This window comes from Ictidomys tridecemlineatus, chromosome 11 (genome assembly GCF_052094955.1).
Source record: "Ictidomys tridecemlineatus isolate mIctTri1 chromosome 11, mIctTri1.hap1, whole genome shotgun sequence".
Taxonomy (NCBI): Eukaryota; Metazoa; Chordata; class Mammalia; order Rodentia; family Sciuridae; genus Ictidomys; species Ictidomys tridecemlineatus.
Genome location: NC_135487.1, coordinates 71,847,094 through 71,866,844, shown reverse-complemented (window position 1 = coordinate 71,866,844; position 19,751 = coordinate 71,847,094). Strand labels below are relative to the sequence as shown.

The following is a 19,751-nucleotide window of genomic DNA, read 5'->3' as shown; positions in this document are numbered from 1 at the left end:
TCAGGAGGCTGAGGCAGGAGTATCACAAGTTCAAGGCCAACCTCAGCAATTTAGGGATACCCTACCTCAAAAAAAGGGCCAGGGATGTAGCTCAGTGGTAAAACACTCCTGGATTCAAACCCCAGTACAGGGGGGGAAAAAAAGATACAGAAGATGAATAAGACTTGCCCTTGGCCTGCAGTGATGCAATGACACAAGTGTAAGATCCAGGTATATACAGGGCCATGGAGGAGGAAACACTAGTCTGCTTGTATGAAAAGAACAGGGCAAAAAGTGGAAAAATAGACTTACAGGAAGAAATGGAACAGGCCTTTGAAAGATAAGTGGAATCACATTGTGGGCAAATGTTCTTGCAGCATGGTCAGATTATGGGCTCCTCCTGGTCCACACATAGTAGTCCCAATTTTTGGTTTCTGCCACATAAAGAATGCTTATTAATCCCTTTCCGGTTGGTCTCTTAATGGCCATACCCTAGCTTAGGCCTCTATCACCTATTGCTAAGGCAGCTCCCAGTGGGTGCTTCTGTTTTTGGCATTGCACCCCCACACCCATCCATTTTCCACATGGCAGAGTGATCTCACCTCCCAACTGAAGATGCTTCAGTGGTTATGAGAAGGAAAAAAAATGTGTTGAAACAGTGCACTTGCACAGGTCCTTTTTACGGCTCTGAATTTTGTAGCCATCAATGCAAAATCATGGAATTTTAAGAGAGGGCCCCTAAATTTCTGTATACCTTGGGCTCCACAAAACCTAGAACTGTTTTTTTTTTAAGAGAGAGTGAGAGAGGAGAGAGAGAATTTTTAATATTTATTCTTTTTTTAGTTCTCGGCGGATACAACATCCTTGTTGGTATGTGGTGCTGAGGATTGAACCCGGGCCGCACGCATGCCAGGCGAGCGCGCTACCGCTTGAGCCACATCCCCAGCCCCCCTAGAACTGTTTCTATTATTCATTACCTTACTAAGCAGTGCTTATGGGCCTGGGCCAACATCCCTTTTTTTCCTAAGTCAACCCAACTACCCCACTGATTGCAGTTTATACATTTATCTAGCTACAGTGAAGCTTCATTTCCTCAAAATTGCCATTTTCTGTCATCTGTGGGCAAACCCAAATATTCCTTATTCTCTTAGGACCTCCCTGCCCTCCTCTGTACCTGGCTAACTCTTAATCTAAGTGACAATATTAATACATATAATCTCCAGGAAGTCTTCATTGACTCCCAGCCAAGGTATAAGTACTTCATGACATTGGAATGCCATTGTCAAAGGGCTGCCATGTACCTCTGGTGGATTGCAGAATCCATGGGGGTGGTGATTTGACTTTCTTGGCTTATTTGCACTCAGCATAATGCCTAGTGACCAATAATTAAAAATCGATAAGTATTTGTTGAATGAAAATCAATCTTTCTACTGTTCTCTGTGTGTGTGTGTGTGTGTGTGAGTGTATGTGTGTGTGTTTGTGTTACTGGAGATTGAACCCGGGGTGCTCTACCACTGAACTAAATCTACACACACATACACACACACCCTTTTTGAATTTTAATATTTTGAGACAGGGTCTTGCTAATTTGTGGAGGCTAGCCTTGACCTTGTGATTCTCTTGAATCCATTTTCTGAGTGGCTGAAATTAACAAGTGTGCTCCACATCCTTCTACTTTTTATATAAAATTTAACTGTACATAGAGTTCTTTAAAGTTCAGAATTCTGGAAAAAACAAACAACAACAACAACAAAAAATTAGGCAAAACAAGAAGGAACAAAGGCAACTTTCAGAATGATTTACAGATTCTGAAGTCAATCTACAGAATATAGTGTAATTATTACAACTTGTAAATATATGTTAAAACATTGAGAAAATATTGCAGATAACATTCCAAAGAGAAACAGAATGAAAAACTTACAGCCCCCAAAAGGGTTTATAAGAAAATGGAGAACTAGCATGTAATGTGCCTCCAAAAAGTCACTAAATCTTGATTATAATTCTACATGCATGAGATGAAGGAGATGAACTAGATCATAAACATCAGGAACACTTAGTGGCAAATAGTTTGGATGGACTCGTTCAAATTCTAGTCCAACCTCCATCTAGAATTCTTTCCTGAACAGTAAAGGCTGGAAAGAAAAAAATCTTAAGACTCTTGCAGCTACATTTTTGGATGTAATTTAAGTACTTACCAATCAGATGCACTCATAGGACACTAGAATTAAAATGGGAGTTAAGTGGAAGGCCACACAGCAGCCTCTGGATTCTCCAGGCAACTGCCACATTGTGTGGTCTGAGCAGCTTCTTCTCTACCCAATCCTGCAATGGGCTTTGGTGTCAGTCTGAGAAATTCCATCTGCGCCTGTTTCTTCTCCCGTGATTATGCTAGTTAATAAATACCCAGAACTAAGTTCTTTTGAGAGAAAATTCTGTCTTCTGCAACTCTTAAGAGGGATAAGGCAGGTCATGAGTGTTACAGAAATTGAAGTTCCAGAGAAGCCTATTATGCAGAAACCATCATTATTTCCATTTTACAGATGAGACACATTGAGGTGCAGGGAATAACCTGTACAGGACATATGATTTGACCCATTATCCTATACTGCTGCCAATTAGACAACCTGAACAAGTGATTGCATATCTAAAGTTCTGACCTGAGCCCTAGGGTTTATATGGTCATATAAAATTATGCATCAATGCCTGGAAGAAATTTGAGGTCTTAATATTCCCAGAGTCAGCTTCAGGTTATTTCAGACATAGGATGGATTCAACATGCCTGAAGGACCTGTGCACCTAGACTAGTGGTCTTGGAACCATCACATACTACAAGTTTGCACACTCTTTTGGTAGTTATTTAATAAAGCTGTAATGATATTATGCCTTGAGCAGGAGGGAACAAATGGGTTTGTGTGGTCACTGCAGGTACATAGTTTTGAAAATAAAAAAACTAATTTCGTTTTCCATGAGGAGTCATTTTTTTAAATCATGAAGCTCCTAGAGCAAGGAATATACCAATAAACAAACAGATGATGGACAGTGATCCTTTTAGCATTTTCTAAAAGGGTAAAATAGAAAGGGGCTCTAGTAGTGTGCAGTCTGGAAGTTTATACCTAAGTTTCAGTTTTGTTAGGGTTCCATTTGTTTTCAAACTGTTTATGGAGCAAGTACTCTGTGTTGTGTTTAACAAAGGATATACTAATGCAGTTATACTTTTCCTTTTGAAATTATGGATGACCATCTAATCTTTCATTGAACACAGTAATTTAATAGTGTGATGATTATCAACTTAGGTAGAGTCATGTCTTTCCCACAAAGTTGACTGTGTATAAATTATGTCTTTTATTTTTTTTAAATTGAATGAGAATATTCAGAGTATTTTATTTGGGTGACTGTTAAGATCCAATAAGACAATGCAGAATACCAAGTTTAAAACTAAATGATTTCTATTACCTGATGAAAGCTACTGCTATTTATTGAATACTTATGTGTCAAAGTGCTGTGCACTGGACATCTGAGATGAATAAAAGCGGAGAACAAAGAAAAAAAACTTAACACAATATAATAAAAAGAGTCTGATATAGGTTATGGTGGGGTACAAATGAGTACTTGGTTTACTCTATGTTGGAGGAGACCAAGTCAGATTTTTACTGGTTAGAATCTGGACAGATGATTAGCAGCGAAGGCCATCAGGCTTACCCTATTTCTGAGAGAAGGGAAAATGAGCATCATGAACCAAACCTGAAGGCCCCATACTGCATGGATTGTGTGGAACTGCAGGTAGGCCTATGGCCCTCTTCACTGGCTCCTTCCCATGCAAGTGCAAACACTCTGAAATCTCTTCCATGTCCTAAACTCCCCAAACCCTGGCACTTTCTTGCTTTTCTAGAAAGATTCCCTCTTTCCCACCATAAAATGTCACAGGTTCATTTTAACTCTCAGCACACCAGTAGAAATGCTCTCACTATCATTTCATGACAGCTGGTTGCTTAAACCATGTAGAAATGTCTGAGACTTCTTAACCATTTAGTAATATTCCATATTATTGTCCATTTTGTTTTTGTTTGAGACTCCAAAGTCAGGAAAAATCTTGATGTGTTTACAGACTAGTGAGATCATTTTGGCAGGATGACAGTGGGAGGGACAGCACTGAAAGATGAGACTGAGAAGTAGGCTGGACTACATCGTGCTTCATGAGCCGAGACAAAAACTTGATATTTTACAGTGAAAGAGGTGAGAAATCAATGAAGGGTTCACATGTTTTAAAGATTGCTCTGAGTGTTGAATGGCGAATAGACTATGGATGAACAGAGTGAAAGCTGGAAGAGCAGAGAGGAGGATTTTAAGCAGAGGTAAGCGATGGTGACCACTTCCACTACAGTGGTAATGGGAAGGGCAGCGGAAAGAGGGAGTTAACACTGCAGGGACCACGTTACCTTCACCTGTCACTGGGCCATCCATGTGCACACGTGGAAATATCAATTTAATAAGTAGTTAAATACATGTGCCTCAATTTTCTGGAAGGGTTGTGACTGTAGGAAAAACAGTGACACAAGAATGGTGTTTTGAGTCTGCAGGCTACAGCAAGGACGTTGATAGCAAAAGGATTGGAAAAGAGCCCTGGGGCAAACCATCTAGAAACCAACAGAATGTGCCATGTGGCAGAATGCATAGATGTCACACATCAGACCTCCCTACCTTTGATACTAATAAAACTCACACATACATATGCACCAAAGATTCTGTGTCCTTATTCTTGCAGCTAATTTTAGGCTAGTGGGATAAGGGTGCAAGGGAGCAACTTTTGAATCATTCCAGTGTGGGAAAAGGGTATGTCCTGTGTTTCCTTGTTGTAATGAGAATGCACAATCTTGAACAATCTGGGACTATGCAGATCAGGGAATACAGGAATGGCAAAGCAGCAAGCTAAAAGGAGTCTGGTTCCCAAATAATCTTGTGGTAAGAGCAGCCACATCCATCTCTCCTTTATTCAAACTGTTATGTATTCGATCTCTGTTACACATAGCAGAACTTATATTCAAATTCAGTGTAATTATTCAATGAGCTGATAAAGATATATGAACCTGCAAAGCTGAGGATCAAACTTAATCTCTGGGAACCTTACAACATGCCCATGTCCACAGTACTAAGTGACCTTATATTTGATCCATCCTAATTAGACACAAGTAACTCAAGGGAGTGGTCAGGCAGGAGAATCCCTGTGAAAAGGATAAACAGCTAGAGTTGTAGTCCATTTATTTTCTCTGGTGTAGCAGAGAAAGCAAGGGGCAAGGTGTCACAGTTTTGGCTTTGCCACTTAGCAGCTGTGTGAGCAGGGCTACTTTCACTCTACCAACTTCACATGAGTACTCAAGAGGGATGAAAGAGGTGATGTGAAACAATTCATATCACAAAATATTACTACTGTACTTCTAAAATGGGGGAAATTTGGAAATACTGTCACAAGTGGGTTCAGAGAAATTAACACAGAATGAGAGCAAAGTGAGAAAATATACATAAGAATACAAAGGGGAAAACCAGCAAGGTCTAAGAAGTCAGAAAAAGTAGGAAGACTTGAACTAGAAAGCCTGAAGATAAGGGAGAGATCGTGATGTTCAGGACGTCTGATTCTTTGCTTATGGTTCATGTCTGGGGAGTCAGTGTTGATATCTGAAGGGAAGAGGGATATTTTACAGACTACATCACATAATTATATTATTTAACAATATTTAGCAGGCACCTAATTTACACAAATGGTTGGCATGCAGATGCACAGGAGAAATAATTTAATGGTATAACCAATCTCACCTCTTATTGTGCTCTCCTCTCTTATAAAGAGCACAAAAGAAAGCTGTGTCTTCTCTCCCTTGGTTGGTCTTGATTTTTGCATTGTTTTTTGATGTGCATGTCACTGTACTGAGTCTAGTATTTAACATTACCATTGGTAACACATTGTAAGAAAAGGAGCTTTTCAAATTTTAAACTTCCTGACAAGAAAATCAAGTCAACTGTATTTTTATAGGAGAGAATTAAGGTATTTTCAAGGAAATTATATGTAATTTTTGTTACTTAATTTTAAATGTTTTATTGCATAAGATTAAACTGAACTTTAGTTTATATGCAAAATCAAACATGGTGAACTACTCCAAATGATGCTGAATTAAGGAAGTGTTACTTTATTTTTTTTTCCTGGTCTCTTGACACTGATTGCTTCAAAAATGAAAAGTGTTTATAGTTTACATAGAAACATTAGTACATTAATTTGATTATTATGATTTTTAGCTCTCATGCTGACTTCAGCAAGAATAAATGTGACTATTTATATCTATATCATAGTTTAGATAGCTAATAAGGACAGACTTGTCTATTTCCTGGAAAGAAAATGGACTTACCATTCAGTGAGTAGCTTTCCTTCTTTCAGTAACTATTTTCCCCAGTACTAAGGGTCTTGCACATGCTAGGTAAGCGTACTACCACCGAGCTATACTCCCAGCCCTTTTTATATTATTCTGAGACAAGATCTCACTAAGTTGTTCAAGCTGGCCTTTCTTGGGATCCCTACTCCCTATTTCAGTAGCTGGTATTACAAGCACACCAGCACACTCAGCTTTATAGTCCCTTTAAATAAATTAAAAGTATGCTGAAATCCAAATTATCATTTTTATCGTTTTAGCAACAAAGTCATCTACGTACACAATTTCCATATAAGCATATTACAAATGTGAAATTTTGGATTTTAGATATATCAAAATGACTTTTAAAATGTTAATTTATTGAGACTGTTTTCTGGACAGATCAGGAACATCAGTATCCCCCGGAAACTTATCACAAATTCTTTGGCCCCAACTACTAACTCAGAACCTGGAGTGAAGTCCATGTGTTTTAACAAGTTCTGTGATTCTCATACATGAAGTTTGAGAACCACTAGAGAAATTAAGAACTTACCTCACTGCAGTGAAATCAATTAGTGTGGTTATTTGAATGGAGAGATGAATTTAGCAGAGGTTGAGGTTTTAAGGGGGTTGTACAATGAAATACAAGGAGCAGAGAGCTGAGGATATATGATTAAAATAATGAGTACGGGAATTTAAGCTGGAAAGAGAGAAGATTCGAGGTTTGGGAGAATATTATTTGTTATTAATAATATTGAAGACTAGTGAAATTGGCAAATGAAAGCTTAAAATACTAGCAATGTCATATAATTTTCTGCCTTCCCAGCAAATAGGCACTGTCTTGATTTTTAATATTCCCTTGCTTACCAAAGTGGTAGGGAACATTGTTTTAGGCTTAGTTTTAAACTTTTAAAAAATATCATGCTGTATTGTAATTTTATTTAGGTTCTTTTACAATTTTGTTCCTCTGTGTTGTTTCCTATAGCTGCAGTTATTTTTTATTGCTCATTAATACTTTCTGGTGTAAATATGCCTTATTTTATTGAACGATTCTCTTCCATTCATTAGAGTTTGGGTTTTTCTTAATTCTTGCTATTACAAACAGTACTATGAACATCTTGGTTCATCATGCTTGGGGGACATTATAACAGCTTCTTGGGGATACAATACCTAAGTGGTGAATTACCGGGTACTGAAATATGTATAAGGTCAAGGTTAACAAAATGATACCTAGTGCTTTTCCACACTGGTTATTTTTTTATACTCCTCATAGCAATTTTAAGGAAATCTACTGTTCTGTTCCATCTCTACCACTTGATATGGCTAGAATTTTAAATGATTTTTTGCCAATTCAATGGGTGCAAAATTGCTTCTCCATGTGGACTCAAATTAAATTTTCTGACTACTGTAGTTTTGGGCAGGTTTAGTCTTCAAGTGGCACATCTGTGTCTGTGATCTTTTCTATTTTTCTTTTCCTCATTTTTAAAAAATATATGTTAGGCATTCTTCTCTATACACATAATGGGAATTCTTTTCTTCCAGTATGTGACTTTTAACTTTATGGTTAAAAAGTCATTTGATAAACAGAACTTAGTTTATCTTATTAATCATCTTCCCTGAATTTTAATACTTTCTTCTATATACGAATACTGAATGTTTTAAGTTTTGCTTTGGACACTTAATCAGTTTTCATGTATGGTGTAACAAATTCAATTTAATTTTCCATTTCCATATTGACAAAACAATCTTCTCCCTTTTTAAAAGCTAGCTATGGGGCTGGGGATGTGGCTCAAGCGGTAGCACGCTCGCCTGGCATGCATGTGGCCCGCGTTCGATCCTCAGCACCACAAACAACGATGTTGTGTCCGCCGATAACTAAAAAAAATATATTAAAAATTCTCTATCACTCTAAAAAAAAAAGCTAGATATGCACACTTTCTTCTCTGTCACTTTTTATACATATGAATGTTCCAGATAAATATGGGTCTGTTCCTTGATTCTCTATTGTCCAACACGTAATGGGCACCAGTAATAGTAATTGCTACACATTTATAAGTCTTGGTATCAAGCAGGTAAAATGCCCTTCTCTCTTTCCTTCTTGAGAAATTTCCTATTATTCATTGACAAGTCTCAATTCTTTGCTCTTCTTTCAATCTTAAGATGAATTTGTAAAGTTCCACAAAAATTTATTGGGATTCTGATTGGAGCTGCATAGAATCCAAATGGCAATTTGAGGAAAACTGACATCATATTATAAAATGGGTTATTTCTACACTTTCTTTAATGACTCCTAGTAAAGATTTTTTTCTTACAGGTCTTGAATATCTTTTGTTAGATTTATCTATAGGTAAGTTAGTTTTGTTGCTATTATAAAAGTTGTGTTTAAAAAAATGTTTTATGGATGATGATGGTAATATGAACAAATACAAAACTATTGTATGTTTATATGTAACAGTGAATCTCACTTTATGTATATCTACACAGCACTAGTTAAAATAAACTAACTAAATAAAAGACGACCAGTAAAGGGAAAAAGGGAGGGAAGTGGGAGGTAAAGGACAAGTACTGGGGACTATAGTGGAACAAATTATATTCTATATTTACATGATTATGTCAAAAGTTGTTTTTATAGTAATTTGTATTCTAGTTGTTTGATGATGGTACCACAGACAAGCACCAATTTAGCAGCATTTTGGATAAATTATTAGAGCCATTTGCTTTCCTCTTTTGAATCCTATGCCATTTAGGATAGCATAATACAATACTGAAAACAAACAGGAATGAGTGGGGTGCAGTGATGCATACCTATAATCACACTGGCTCAGGAGACTGAGGCAGGAAGATTGCAAATTCAAAGCCAGCCTCAGCAACTTAGTCTCTAAATAAAATACAAAAAAAAAAAAAAAAAAAAAAGTACAGGCATCTTAGTCCTATTCCCAGTTTCAAAGGGAAGGCTTTCAATGTTTTCTCTTACAGGATGTCATGGTTTTATTTTGTTTGTGCTTTGTTTTTGTTTTAATATGGACACAACTTATCAGGTTAAGAAAACTTGTTTTTAAAAAATCAGGAATGAGATCAGTTTTATCTTAATCTATTACGTTTTTTCCAACTTATTAACATGTTGAATTACATGAGAACTCCTAATACGAAGCCAATCTTGCATTCCTGGAATAAACCCACTTTGCTAGTCAAAAAGTATCTTTTTCATAATGAATCTGATCTGGTAGTATTTTATCTAGTATATTTACATGTAATGTACTGTCCTTATTTATTTTATGCCTAGATTATGCTTATTTCCCAGTACAAGTTGAGAAATATTTTTGCTTATTATTTCAGAAACTTGCTATGAGGTTAAACTCTTCCTTGAAAATTTGGAAGAATTTACTTGTATAACATTATGACCCAGTGTTTCCTTTAAAGAACATTAAACTTCTTTTGGGGTCGGGGGCGGGGGTGGTGATCAAAACCAGGACTTTGTACCTGTTAGACAAGTGTTCTACCTTCAGTCCTAAACTTCATTCATTTAGCAATCACGAGCTTACTTAGTCTTAAATTTCTTCTGGATTAGTATTCTATGTTATATTCCCTCAAGGAATATCTCCACTGTTTTTTCAAATTTATTTACATGATAGTTGTTTTTACTTTAAAAAATTTTTGTTGTATCTGTATTTTCAACAGTGTTTATGCCTTTTCTCATTGTTCTTTTTTTTTCTTTTCAATAATACATGATAGGAGAATCCATTTTGATACAATTATACAAGCATGGAATACGTCTCATTGTTCTTTGTTTGCATTCTTAAAAAGCTTATCTTTTTCATTATTTTTATTTGGGGCATTAAGTTTTTTTATGTTGTTCTAATTTTAGCTGAACAATTTGATGAGAATTTTAACCTTCCTTTGTCTAATAAGCATTTTGGTTTACAAAGTTTCCTGGAAATATTATTTTGGTTGCATCCCTGAAGTTCTGGAATGTAGTGTTTTCAGTTATTCAGTTCTTAATATTTAATTGCTACTATGATTTCTTCCTTTGATTCATCACTATTTAATTTTTTTTTTTTTAGTTGTCAATGGACTTTATTATCTTTAAGCATTGCTTAGAATTGAACCTAGTGCCTCACACATGCCAGGCAAGTGCTCTAACATTGAGCTTCCACCCAGCTCCTCATTTTTTCAAACATTTCAAATATAAAAACTATACATATATATGTATTTATACATACATACACATACGTGCACGAGCGCGCACGCACACAATCTTTTTTTCTAACCACTTAGACAATGTAATTTAATTATATTTTGTAATTTGTCTTATGGCTTAATTTTTATAAGTGTTCTATGTGTGCTTGTAAAAAATGTGGAATTCTTTTAATTAATGGATATAGAATTCATATATATCTACTGGATCAAGCTTACTGTTTTGTTCAAATATTCTATATATTTATTGATTTCAAAAGGGCTAATGAGGGGCTGGACATGTAGTTCAGTGGACAAGTAAGTATTTGGCTGATATGTGCGAGGCCCTGGGTTCAACCTCTAGCACTGTAAAAACAAACTAAAAAATTTAAACCTATCAAAAATGAAACTGAATTGAAATCTTCTACTATGGTAAACATTTGTTAATTTCTTCAATATCTCCAAAAATCCTTGCTTCATATATTTAGAGACTTATTTAATTAGGTACCCACACACTTAGAATTACATTTTTGGTGAATCTAATATTTATTCACTATGTAGAAATCCACCACTCTGGTGATATTTATTTTCTTGTGGTGGGTCTAAAACCTATTTTGCTTGATGTTAGGTGGTGTTACTATATATAGCTTTAGCTCCAGTGTTTTTTGTATCAATTTCAAAAATTTAATCTGATAAATGCCACTTTTAAATTAATGAGTTTGCTCTATTTACATTTATTGTGATTTATTTGAAATTATTTGTTTTTAGTTTACAGTTAATATGCGTAAATAAGCCTAATATTGTCACCTTGACATACCAACAATAAAATCTACAGACTGCTTTAGATCTAATCCTATTTTTTTTAAACTGCTGTCTAGAACATGTAGACTTTAAACAAAACCCAACAATCCCTTTATTTCCTTAGATTTTCTTAGGTATTTATCATTTTATAAACTTTTAAAAAAATCTATTGTCCTTCTGGGATTATTTATTTACCTTCTTCCTGAAGCACATTCTTTATAAATTCACTACAGTAACATTCACAACAGTAGATCCTCCTTAATAAATATTATTTGCTCTCATTCTTAAGGAGCAATCTTAATTTCTACATAATTCTAGATTGATATTTACTTTCTAATATGTTTAAGATAATCTTCTGCTGCTTGCATTGTCACTGTTGAGAAGTTAGCTATTAATTTTCCCTTTATAAAAGCAATTAGCTTTTTTTTTCTCTGAGTAATTTCAAAATGCTGTCTTTGGGAGTCTAATTTAACTACAATGATTCTATGCATAAATCTGTTTGTAATTATTCTGTTTGGAAAATACCGTATTTGGAAATTTTTCATAATTTGAGAAATTTGCCAACATATTGTCTAAACATTCTTTTCTCCTGGATTTCTATTCCACCTTTCAGATTTCTTAATCTCCATTTTATATTCCCATCTCTTTATCTTTTTGAGATTGAGTTTTTAGATATATCTTCCAATTCTCTAGTTATCTCTTCAGCTCTCTTAATTACTGTTTAACTTGGGTTTAAATTGAACAGTAACATTTTCCAGTTTGCGATTTCACACATTTCTAAATTTCTTTCTACATGTTGATACTGGTAATAATTTTAAGTATACAAACATTTTATTATCATATTTTATTTTAGCACAGAATAAAAGTTCTGTTGCTACTGCAAGATTTGTTGCTATAGAAATCCATCCTTGGTAATCCTACTTCTCCCAAGTGCCTATATTTCTAAAACTAGCTCCATGCCATTCTGTCTACTGTCGTCTCCAATTTCCTGATGCTTTGGTCTCCTGTTTTGACTTCAGCAGCTCCTAGCCCCAACCTCTCAGTGTTCCTAAATTGTTTGCTTGGGCACTCTCACCCTAAATTTTGGGTGCTGAGCTCTAGTGTGTCTAGACTCCTGCTTAAGGATGTTTGCTTGTTATGCGGCAAAGGGTTGACAGAGACCATGCTTACCTTCAATGAGACCTGCAATGCCTCAAATTATAAATCTTATTAAAGTAGAAGTATTGGAGAAGGACTAAGTAGAAATTCTACTTAGTAATGATACTAGAAATATAAAATTAAGCAAGAATTTTAACAGGTTTAGAGATTATCTAAATACCTCTAATTTTATATAGTATTTACTTATTTCTCACAATTATTTTAAAGTCTCTATCCATCATACTAATATATAAAGCTAGTATCTTCAAGAAATACTATATGTATAAAGATGACTGGAAGAGAAGTATGAATTCTAAAATTAATATTATAATCCATGGATTGGCATTTGCTCCTTTAGGATTCTCTTAATTGCTCTGGAAAGATGAACAGTACCTGCAAAAATTGTAACATTTTAATTTATAAGGCTACTTTTACCAACTTAACATACAATAGCAACTTCCCAATTATGTCCTCACTTTTTATTACAGGAAGAACATGGATCCTTTAATATTTCTAAAGTATTCCATTTGTAATTTTTTAATAAGGTGACCTTAAAAAGGCTAGTGTTCTGTTTTACTCAGATTAGTTTTCTGTTTATTCATATGCCTATCTTCTGAAAAGTCAGGTGCCAAATTAAATTAAACCCAAACAAGAGAAAAGTACATAGAATGCCTCTGCTTGTTTTATAATATTAATACCTGCTGCTCTTTATTTTGAATACTTTGTTGCCTTATTTCCTTCCATCTTCCTATCATCAGTGGACAGCCAGTGGGCTTTCCATAAATACCCACTGAATGGTAGATGGGAATGATTTCACAAGAATACAATTCAAAATTTCCCCATTATCCCAGGTGAAGTAGACAATTTGCTATGAATTTGCATGGTTTCAGCCTTCCCCAGAACAAAAGTACCTTTAAGAAGGCCAACTTAAATTAGTTTTTGAGAGCTTAAATATATTAAAACATGCATATTTTAATCACTAGGATATTTCTAAAAGAAAATAATACTTAAAACCAAAGTTACAAATTTCATTCTATTTAAACTTTAATTTGTGCATTTGTGGTAATTTATGACTGCAAAACACTTTTTTCTTAGAATGACATAAAGGCACAATTCATCAGAATGCATAGTGTACCATTCAAAAATATTTTAGTTTCCTTACAAAGTGCTTGAGCAGTCACATACACATACAGTAATAGCAAAATATATTTACACTCTTAAAAATTTTAAATCTAAAATATATATATATATATTTAAAACTACAGAAAAAATTAGTGCTTTCTTCAGCTTAATTGTGTGAATATACCCTGCCCTCTAATTTTTTTTAGTGATTGACTTCAATTAAAAAAATTCTTCTGTACACTGTGTAGTTATAAAATGCTGTCAGTTTTTAATGCTATAAGCCCATTTTAGACATTGCTTTCTATGCATAGTTGAGAACCAGCAAAGGTGAGCAGACTGTACCTCAAAAGTATTTAGTGTTTTATTGTAATGTTGTATTAATACTGTTTAAATTAGAGCCAGACAATTATGTTTACTTTCTAGTTAACTGGCATTTTAAAATAACTTTAAACAACATGGTTTTCCTTTTTTTTACAAGATTTTTCCCAAAAGATTTTGCATAATAATTTGGAAGGTAATAAGAATTATCCCTGGACAATTTTAATTGTTTTCAGAGTATAATAAAAACATGCCTACTAAGGCTGAAATACTTGTTTTAAGCTCAACTCTTCATAGTTCAGTACACTTTCATGTTTCTCACAAGATTTAAATTTGAACAATTCTTAAGAGATGAGCTCATTATGATTAAATGGCTAATTCAGTATGGTTAGTTAAAAACTTGCTATTCCTGAGGTATAATGACCCTAACATGCTAAGTACTGGATCAAAGATGTTGCTATTGAACTAAGGAAAAACAATGAAGTAATGAGCTAGGAAGAAAAAAAAAATTAAAAACAAAATAAAAAAACCCCAAACTTCACGTAAGTTCAAAGTCATGATTTGCAAAAAGATATACCATAAGATATAAAAAGCCACAAACGGATCCTCTGAAGAGTTGTAAAAAGCATTTGATCAAATTATTTTTGAGACTTTTGAGGTACAGCTTTAGTGTTATAATAACTTTTTTATAAAATATAGACTGTTTTATCAAAAATATTTATACATTCTGTTACAATATATTGCTTTTGCCCTCAGTAACTGCCAATATAAAAATCTGGATTCAGTGGCCTAAATTGTACAAATGCACTTAATGTAAATGCTGGAGTCTGAGGTGTCTGCTTGGCCACTGTACAAAAGTGATGAAGTGGTGAAATTAAATAATAAGCCTACAACACAGAATACATTACAACTTGCACATATACATGTTCACAGCATGTATACAATGATAATCCCTATGGTTTAACAAAGATATAGTTCCCTTCTACAGCAGACACAAAAACGAAGTTAGCTACGTTGATAAATGTAGAATGCGTTTCAAAAAAGGGGTAATCAGTTCACTGATTCTGGAAGAAGATATGACTGAACATAAACATAATGGATGTCTACTTGGGAATGCATGAAGGTAATACAGTATCTTGGTTCAGGGTGATTAAAAGTCTCCATTCTTAATATTTTAAGTAAATGCCGATGTTCCTATTTCTTTAGCATTGTTTAATAAAAAACTGTTTGGCAAGTAGCTCTGTTGGAAAGCTATGAGGTTCTGTTACATGGTTGGTAAAGATAAGGCAATAAAATTTTTTCTCATGATAAATATAGGAAATTTACAAAAGAAGCCATCAATTCATTCTGTTTTCAAAAATCAAGCCACCAAGGGTATACAAACTACCATTACAGTTTTTGTTATTATAGTAATTTCTTTTTTTAAAAAAATAAGAGCAGTTGCCTTAGTCAAACAGAATCATGCTTTATGTGAATGGTAATAGCATTCCAAGCCCTACTCTTTCCTTCTTATAAAACAGTTAAGTGATCAATCTTCTTTCTACTTAAGGCAGACACAGGGCAAAGATAGGGACTATAAAAGAGTGGTTCTTTTTCTTTCTTTCTTTTTTTTAAAAATAGATTATTGATCCAAAAGTATTCATCTGTGATGGATTTTCATGGCCAATGTTCATTCAGCCTAAACTTCATGAAACTGGTTCCAGTGCTCAGATTTGTTGAAAAACAGTGAGAGGCCACTTTTCAAGAAGGTATTAAAATAGCACTTTTAAACAAATCTTCATGTGTTTTTTTAAAAAAACTCAGAAGCTACTGGTGGCACAGAGAGCAAATGAAGGGTTGCTATTTTTAAGAGGTCTTCTTGTGAGTCAGTCTGCTTGGTTTCACAGTGTCTAGTAACTTAACACCAATCAGCAATGTAGTCAAAATCTCTGAACATTTCTTGCTCCTCTTCTGAAAGTATCCTTGGTTCTCGAGGTGGAGTCAGAATAGGTGCTTCTGAGGTAAATTCATCATCGAAATTACTAACATCTTCTCGTCCTCTGATAGTAGGTACAAATGGTGGCTTTACTTTTTTGTCCATCAGAGCAATCCAATCAATTAGCTGGATCACAAAATATAAAATGACCAATTTAGTTTCCTATTCCTAATTACTCTAGTTTCATAAACATTTTTGAACTTTCATACTTACCCGGAAAAAAGGGTGCTTCTTTACATCCTCTGCATCTTTCTCCCCAGCTCCAAGGCGACGCTCAGGATTTCTTCTTAACAGCTAACACAACATAAAATAAAAAAGTTAAAATACATTTATTGATAGGATTCTCATAACTTTCAGAGATTTAGATAATTTTTATTTGTATCTGTCTAAACCATGCAACATCTACAAACTAAATAACACAACTTCTAAAAATCAACTGGGAAATTTCCTTCAACATAAAAAAATTTAAGCAGTTAAAAATACTCATACTCTTAATTTAATTCTTACCCTTCTCATTATGGAAATAGCTTCTGTAGATAAGAACCTTGGATACCTTACTTCATCATTTACAATACTGTCAAAAACCTCCTCTTCATCATCACCAGGAAAGGGAGACTATAAGAAATATTTTTAACTAAGTTAAAATGAGTTTCAACATAGTAAAATCTTATCTATTTAAAACATAATCAAGATTTAGATAGTGAAAAAGAAAACAAAACCAAAAAAGTACCAAAAAATAAATAAATACAAAAGGATTATGAGAATTCACAATGAGTATGTTATATAATCTCTTACCTAGATTATATATCATATACTCTTTTTTCCTTACAATACTGAAGATTTTAACTCAGGGACACTCTACTACTGAACTACATTCCCAGCCCCCACCTTTCTTTGAGCCAGGGCCTAAGATACCTAATAGGCCTTGAACTTGTGATCCTCCTGTCTTAGATTCCTGAATACTTACAGGCACACACCACCATGTTTGCCAACACAGGACTCTGTAAAAATTTGCTTATAGCATAAAACACTATTTTTTCATTAATTTTATTCCATTCCATTTTACTCCATTCCACATCACTTCATTCATTTATTCATCTATCTGGCTAGTCATCTTTTAAGAGTATCACTGAACAATGAGGAATATTTAGGTAAGAGACAATCCTTAAGAAGTTCAATTTTTGGAAAGGAAGAAGAAAATGAGTACCGTAAACATGGTTAACAATGTTATAATGGAGGAAAATATAGTCGTGGAAGCACATCAAATATGGATGTACTTAAATAAATGATGGTGAAACACAATACAAGTATTAATCAGTAGGTATAATGACTGCAGTAAGAAGCAACTGCCAACAAAATTAGCCTGAAAGGAATTTAAAAAACACAAATTTCCAGGGATATTTAATGTTACAAACACAATATAACATTTTAATATACACAATATTAAAATTACTGCTCACTATGATCATAATGACCATGAGTCATAAAAATGTAGTTACTTTTTATATATAGTATGACAATTTGATGAACAAAGGGAGAAATTCTCACATATCCTGAAAACTGAAAGATGGATTTCTGTCTCACAATTTCAAATGGTTTCATTACTAGTAATTTTTCAAAATAAGGAATGTCTAAATATCATTTAATTTAATACCTTAAAATCACTGAAATGAGTCAGGGTATCTAACTTTATTTTCTCACTGGTTATCAGGGAAATATTGGCTAACTTGTTTCATTAGGTTTAATTTGGTTGTTTGTGTCCTATAAGGTCAGAAGCTAAGAATAAAAAAGCTAAGCAGAAAGCAATATTAGTAAAAAGGGAGAAATTTTTAAACTGAGGAATTTGTGAAAATAAATTCAAAACTCAACACTCAAAGGCTGAGCTGTCAATCTTATTGCTCATAACTAAGAAAATTTCACACCTTTCAGTTACCAAAACCTTAGCTTATTCATTCATTCAACACACATAAATCAAATACCTACTATGTGGGATAAATCTAATTTATTTTAGTGATTGAAATAGCAAGTCAGGGGAAAACTATTTCACTGGGCTTCCCAATCAGAATTTTAAGAGGCAATACAGAGGGTGATTTTTGTCTTCTGCTTCAACAATTTTATACTTGAAATTGTCACTCTACAAGTATATCAAAAGCAAAGAAACATCTGCATACTTTTAAAATGTTAAAGTATCTTGTTTCTGCCTAGAGATAAGCTAATAGGATTAATAATAGGCTAACAAGTTTAAGTACATATAAAAAGATTCAATAGTCTGTTCAGATATTAACATTTAGAGCATCTTGTGTTAGTGTCCAATGTTTCTTTAAACCTCTCTGGCATACCTACTCTTATTTGATATAGGGAAAAGAGGACCTGGTATATTTGGTTATTCAAGGAATTTTTCCAGTCCTCAAAACTAGCAGAGGTACACAAATACAAATTTTAAAATGCATGATATATCCAATAAACTTTCAGTTATTTATAGTAACAGAAAATAGACATTAACTTTAGTCAAACCACACTTTTATCATTTACAAAAAGTTTCAAATTGGGGCTGGGGTTGTGGCTCAAGTGGTAGAGTGCTCGCCTAGCACGTGTGGCACTGGGTTTGATCCTTAGCACCACATAAAAAATAAAGATATTGTACCCACCTAAAACTAAAAAATAAATAGTAAAAAAAAAAAAGTTTCACTAATGCTATAAAATCATAAAGCAGGCCAATGAGCTTTAAGCTTAGTTCTTTTCCCATCCATCCTCTGGGAGATACTAAAATGAAATGAAATTGTAATAACCAGCTGTGAAAGAATATCAAGATCCATGCCTTCTAGATAATTAAGATACCAATTAATTAGAAGCTTTATTAAAATCTATGAAATAGGAGACTTTCTTGTTCTCTGCTAAACCTTGCAGTGGCTTTAGAATTAGAAGCAGCAGAATGAAGAGGCTATTAATTCTACAGTATTCTGCAATAATCTCACATTTTCATATCACTAATAGAGTAAATTTTAAGCAAGCATGTAATTTTTGTTAAATTAAGTCTCATACTAATTTGTATACTATATTTTAAAAAGAAATCCACAAAAATGTTACTTTTTAAAAAAGAAATGGGAGAAAATGAAGTTCAAGTTTGCCACAGCTTATAGATGCAACTGTTATAGGACTCTTACAACATTATTAGAAAATGGAGACTGTGGTAAATAGGGTATCTTTTCATCCTACATACCATATAGTAACTTTTCTAAAAAGAGGTGAAAAGTTCAGATTTGGATCTTTAGTCCTAATTAACAAGAAGGCTGGATGGATTCAATACCCTGTCCTGAAGTAGCAAAGCAAAATGGTTTATAAACAGGTTCTAAAGCCAAAGTGAGTTAAAAATTCCAGCTCCTCCACACAAGAGCTGTGTGACTTTTTTTTTTAACGTCTTTGTGTTTCCAATTATACATGTGGAAAAGGGCATAGACCACTTTGGAGCTTACTACAGGATGCTGTAACATTAAATGGACTAATTTATAAAACACATAGCATAATTCCTAGGATGTGATAATTGTTATTTTAATTGTCCATTTCTTCCTCTTGCAGAAAATTCACTCCAATTTCTCATATCAAATGGAGCTTAGATAGTTGGACAAACTCGTTTACTTGTTTGTTCAGTATAAATGCCAGTAAGTGATGAGCTCAGAACAAAACTATAAAAATTTCCAACATTCAATAATTTGTTCATTCATTACTCAGTTGCAAACCCATCATGCCTTGATTGTATGAGGAAGGTTGTTGAGAACTTAGAATCAACTCCATAAAATAAATTTTCTTGCATTTCCAGATCAAATCCCTCTATGGTAGTTTTCAATTACTTGTCA

General features: G+C 33.9%; 1 protein-coding gene across 4 annotated transcripts in view; it reads right to left on the bottom strand.

Annotated features, from left to right (window-relative positions):
* Positions 1 to 13,508: 13,508 nt before the first annotated feature.
* Pkn2 (protein kinase N2) overlaps positions 13,509 to 19,751 on the bottom strand; it is a 115,978-nt gene continuing 109,735 nt past the window's right edge. For 3 of the 4 annotated variants that reach the window (XM_005339118.5, XM_021735819.3, XM_021735820.3), the window contains 3 exons: positions 16,405 to 16,512; positions 16,111 to 16,191; positions 13,509 to 16,023 (listed from right to left, as the gene is read on the bottom strand). In XM_005339118.5, coding sequence (XP_005339175.2) covers positions 15,820 to 16,023; positions 16,111 to 16,191; positions 16,405 to 16,512 — 393 coding nt within the window. In that variant the 3' untranslated portion in view covers positions 13,509 to 15,819. Of the gene's footprint in view, positions 16,024 to 16,110; positions 16,192 to 16,404; positions 16,513 to 19,751 lie in introns of those variants that run through there. The other variant, XR_005735276.2, reaches the window with a different exon arrangement.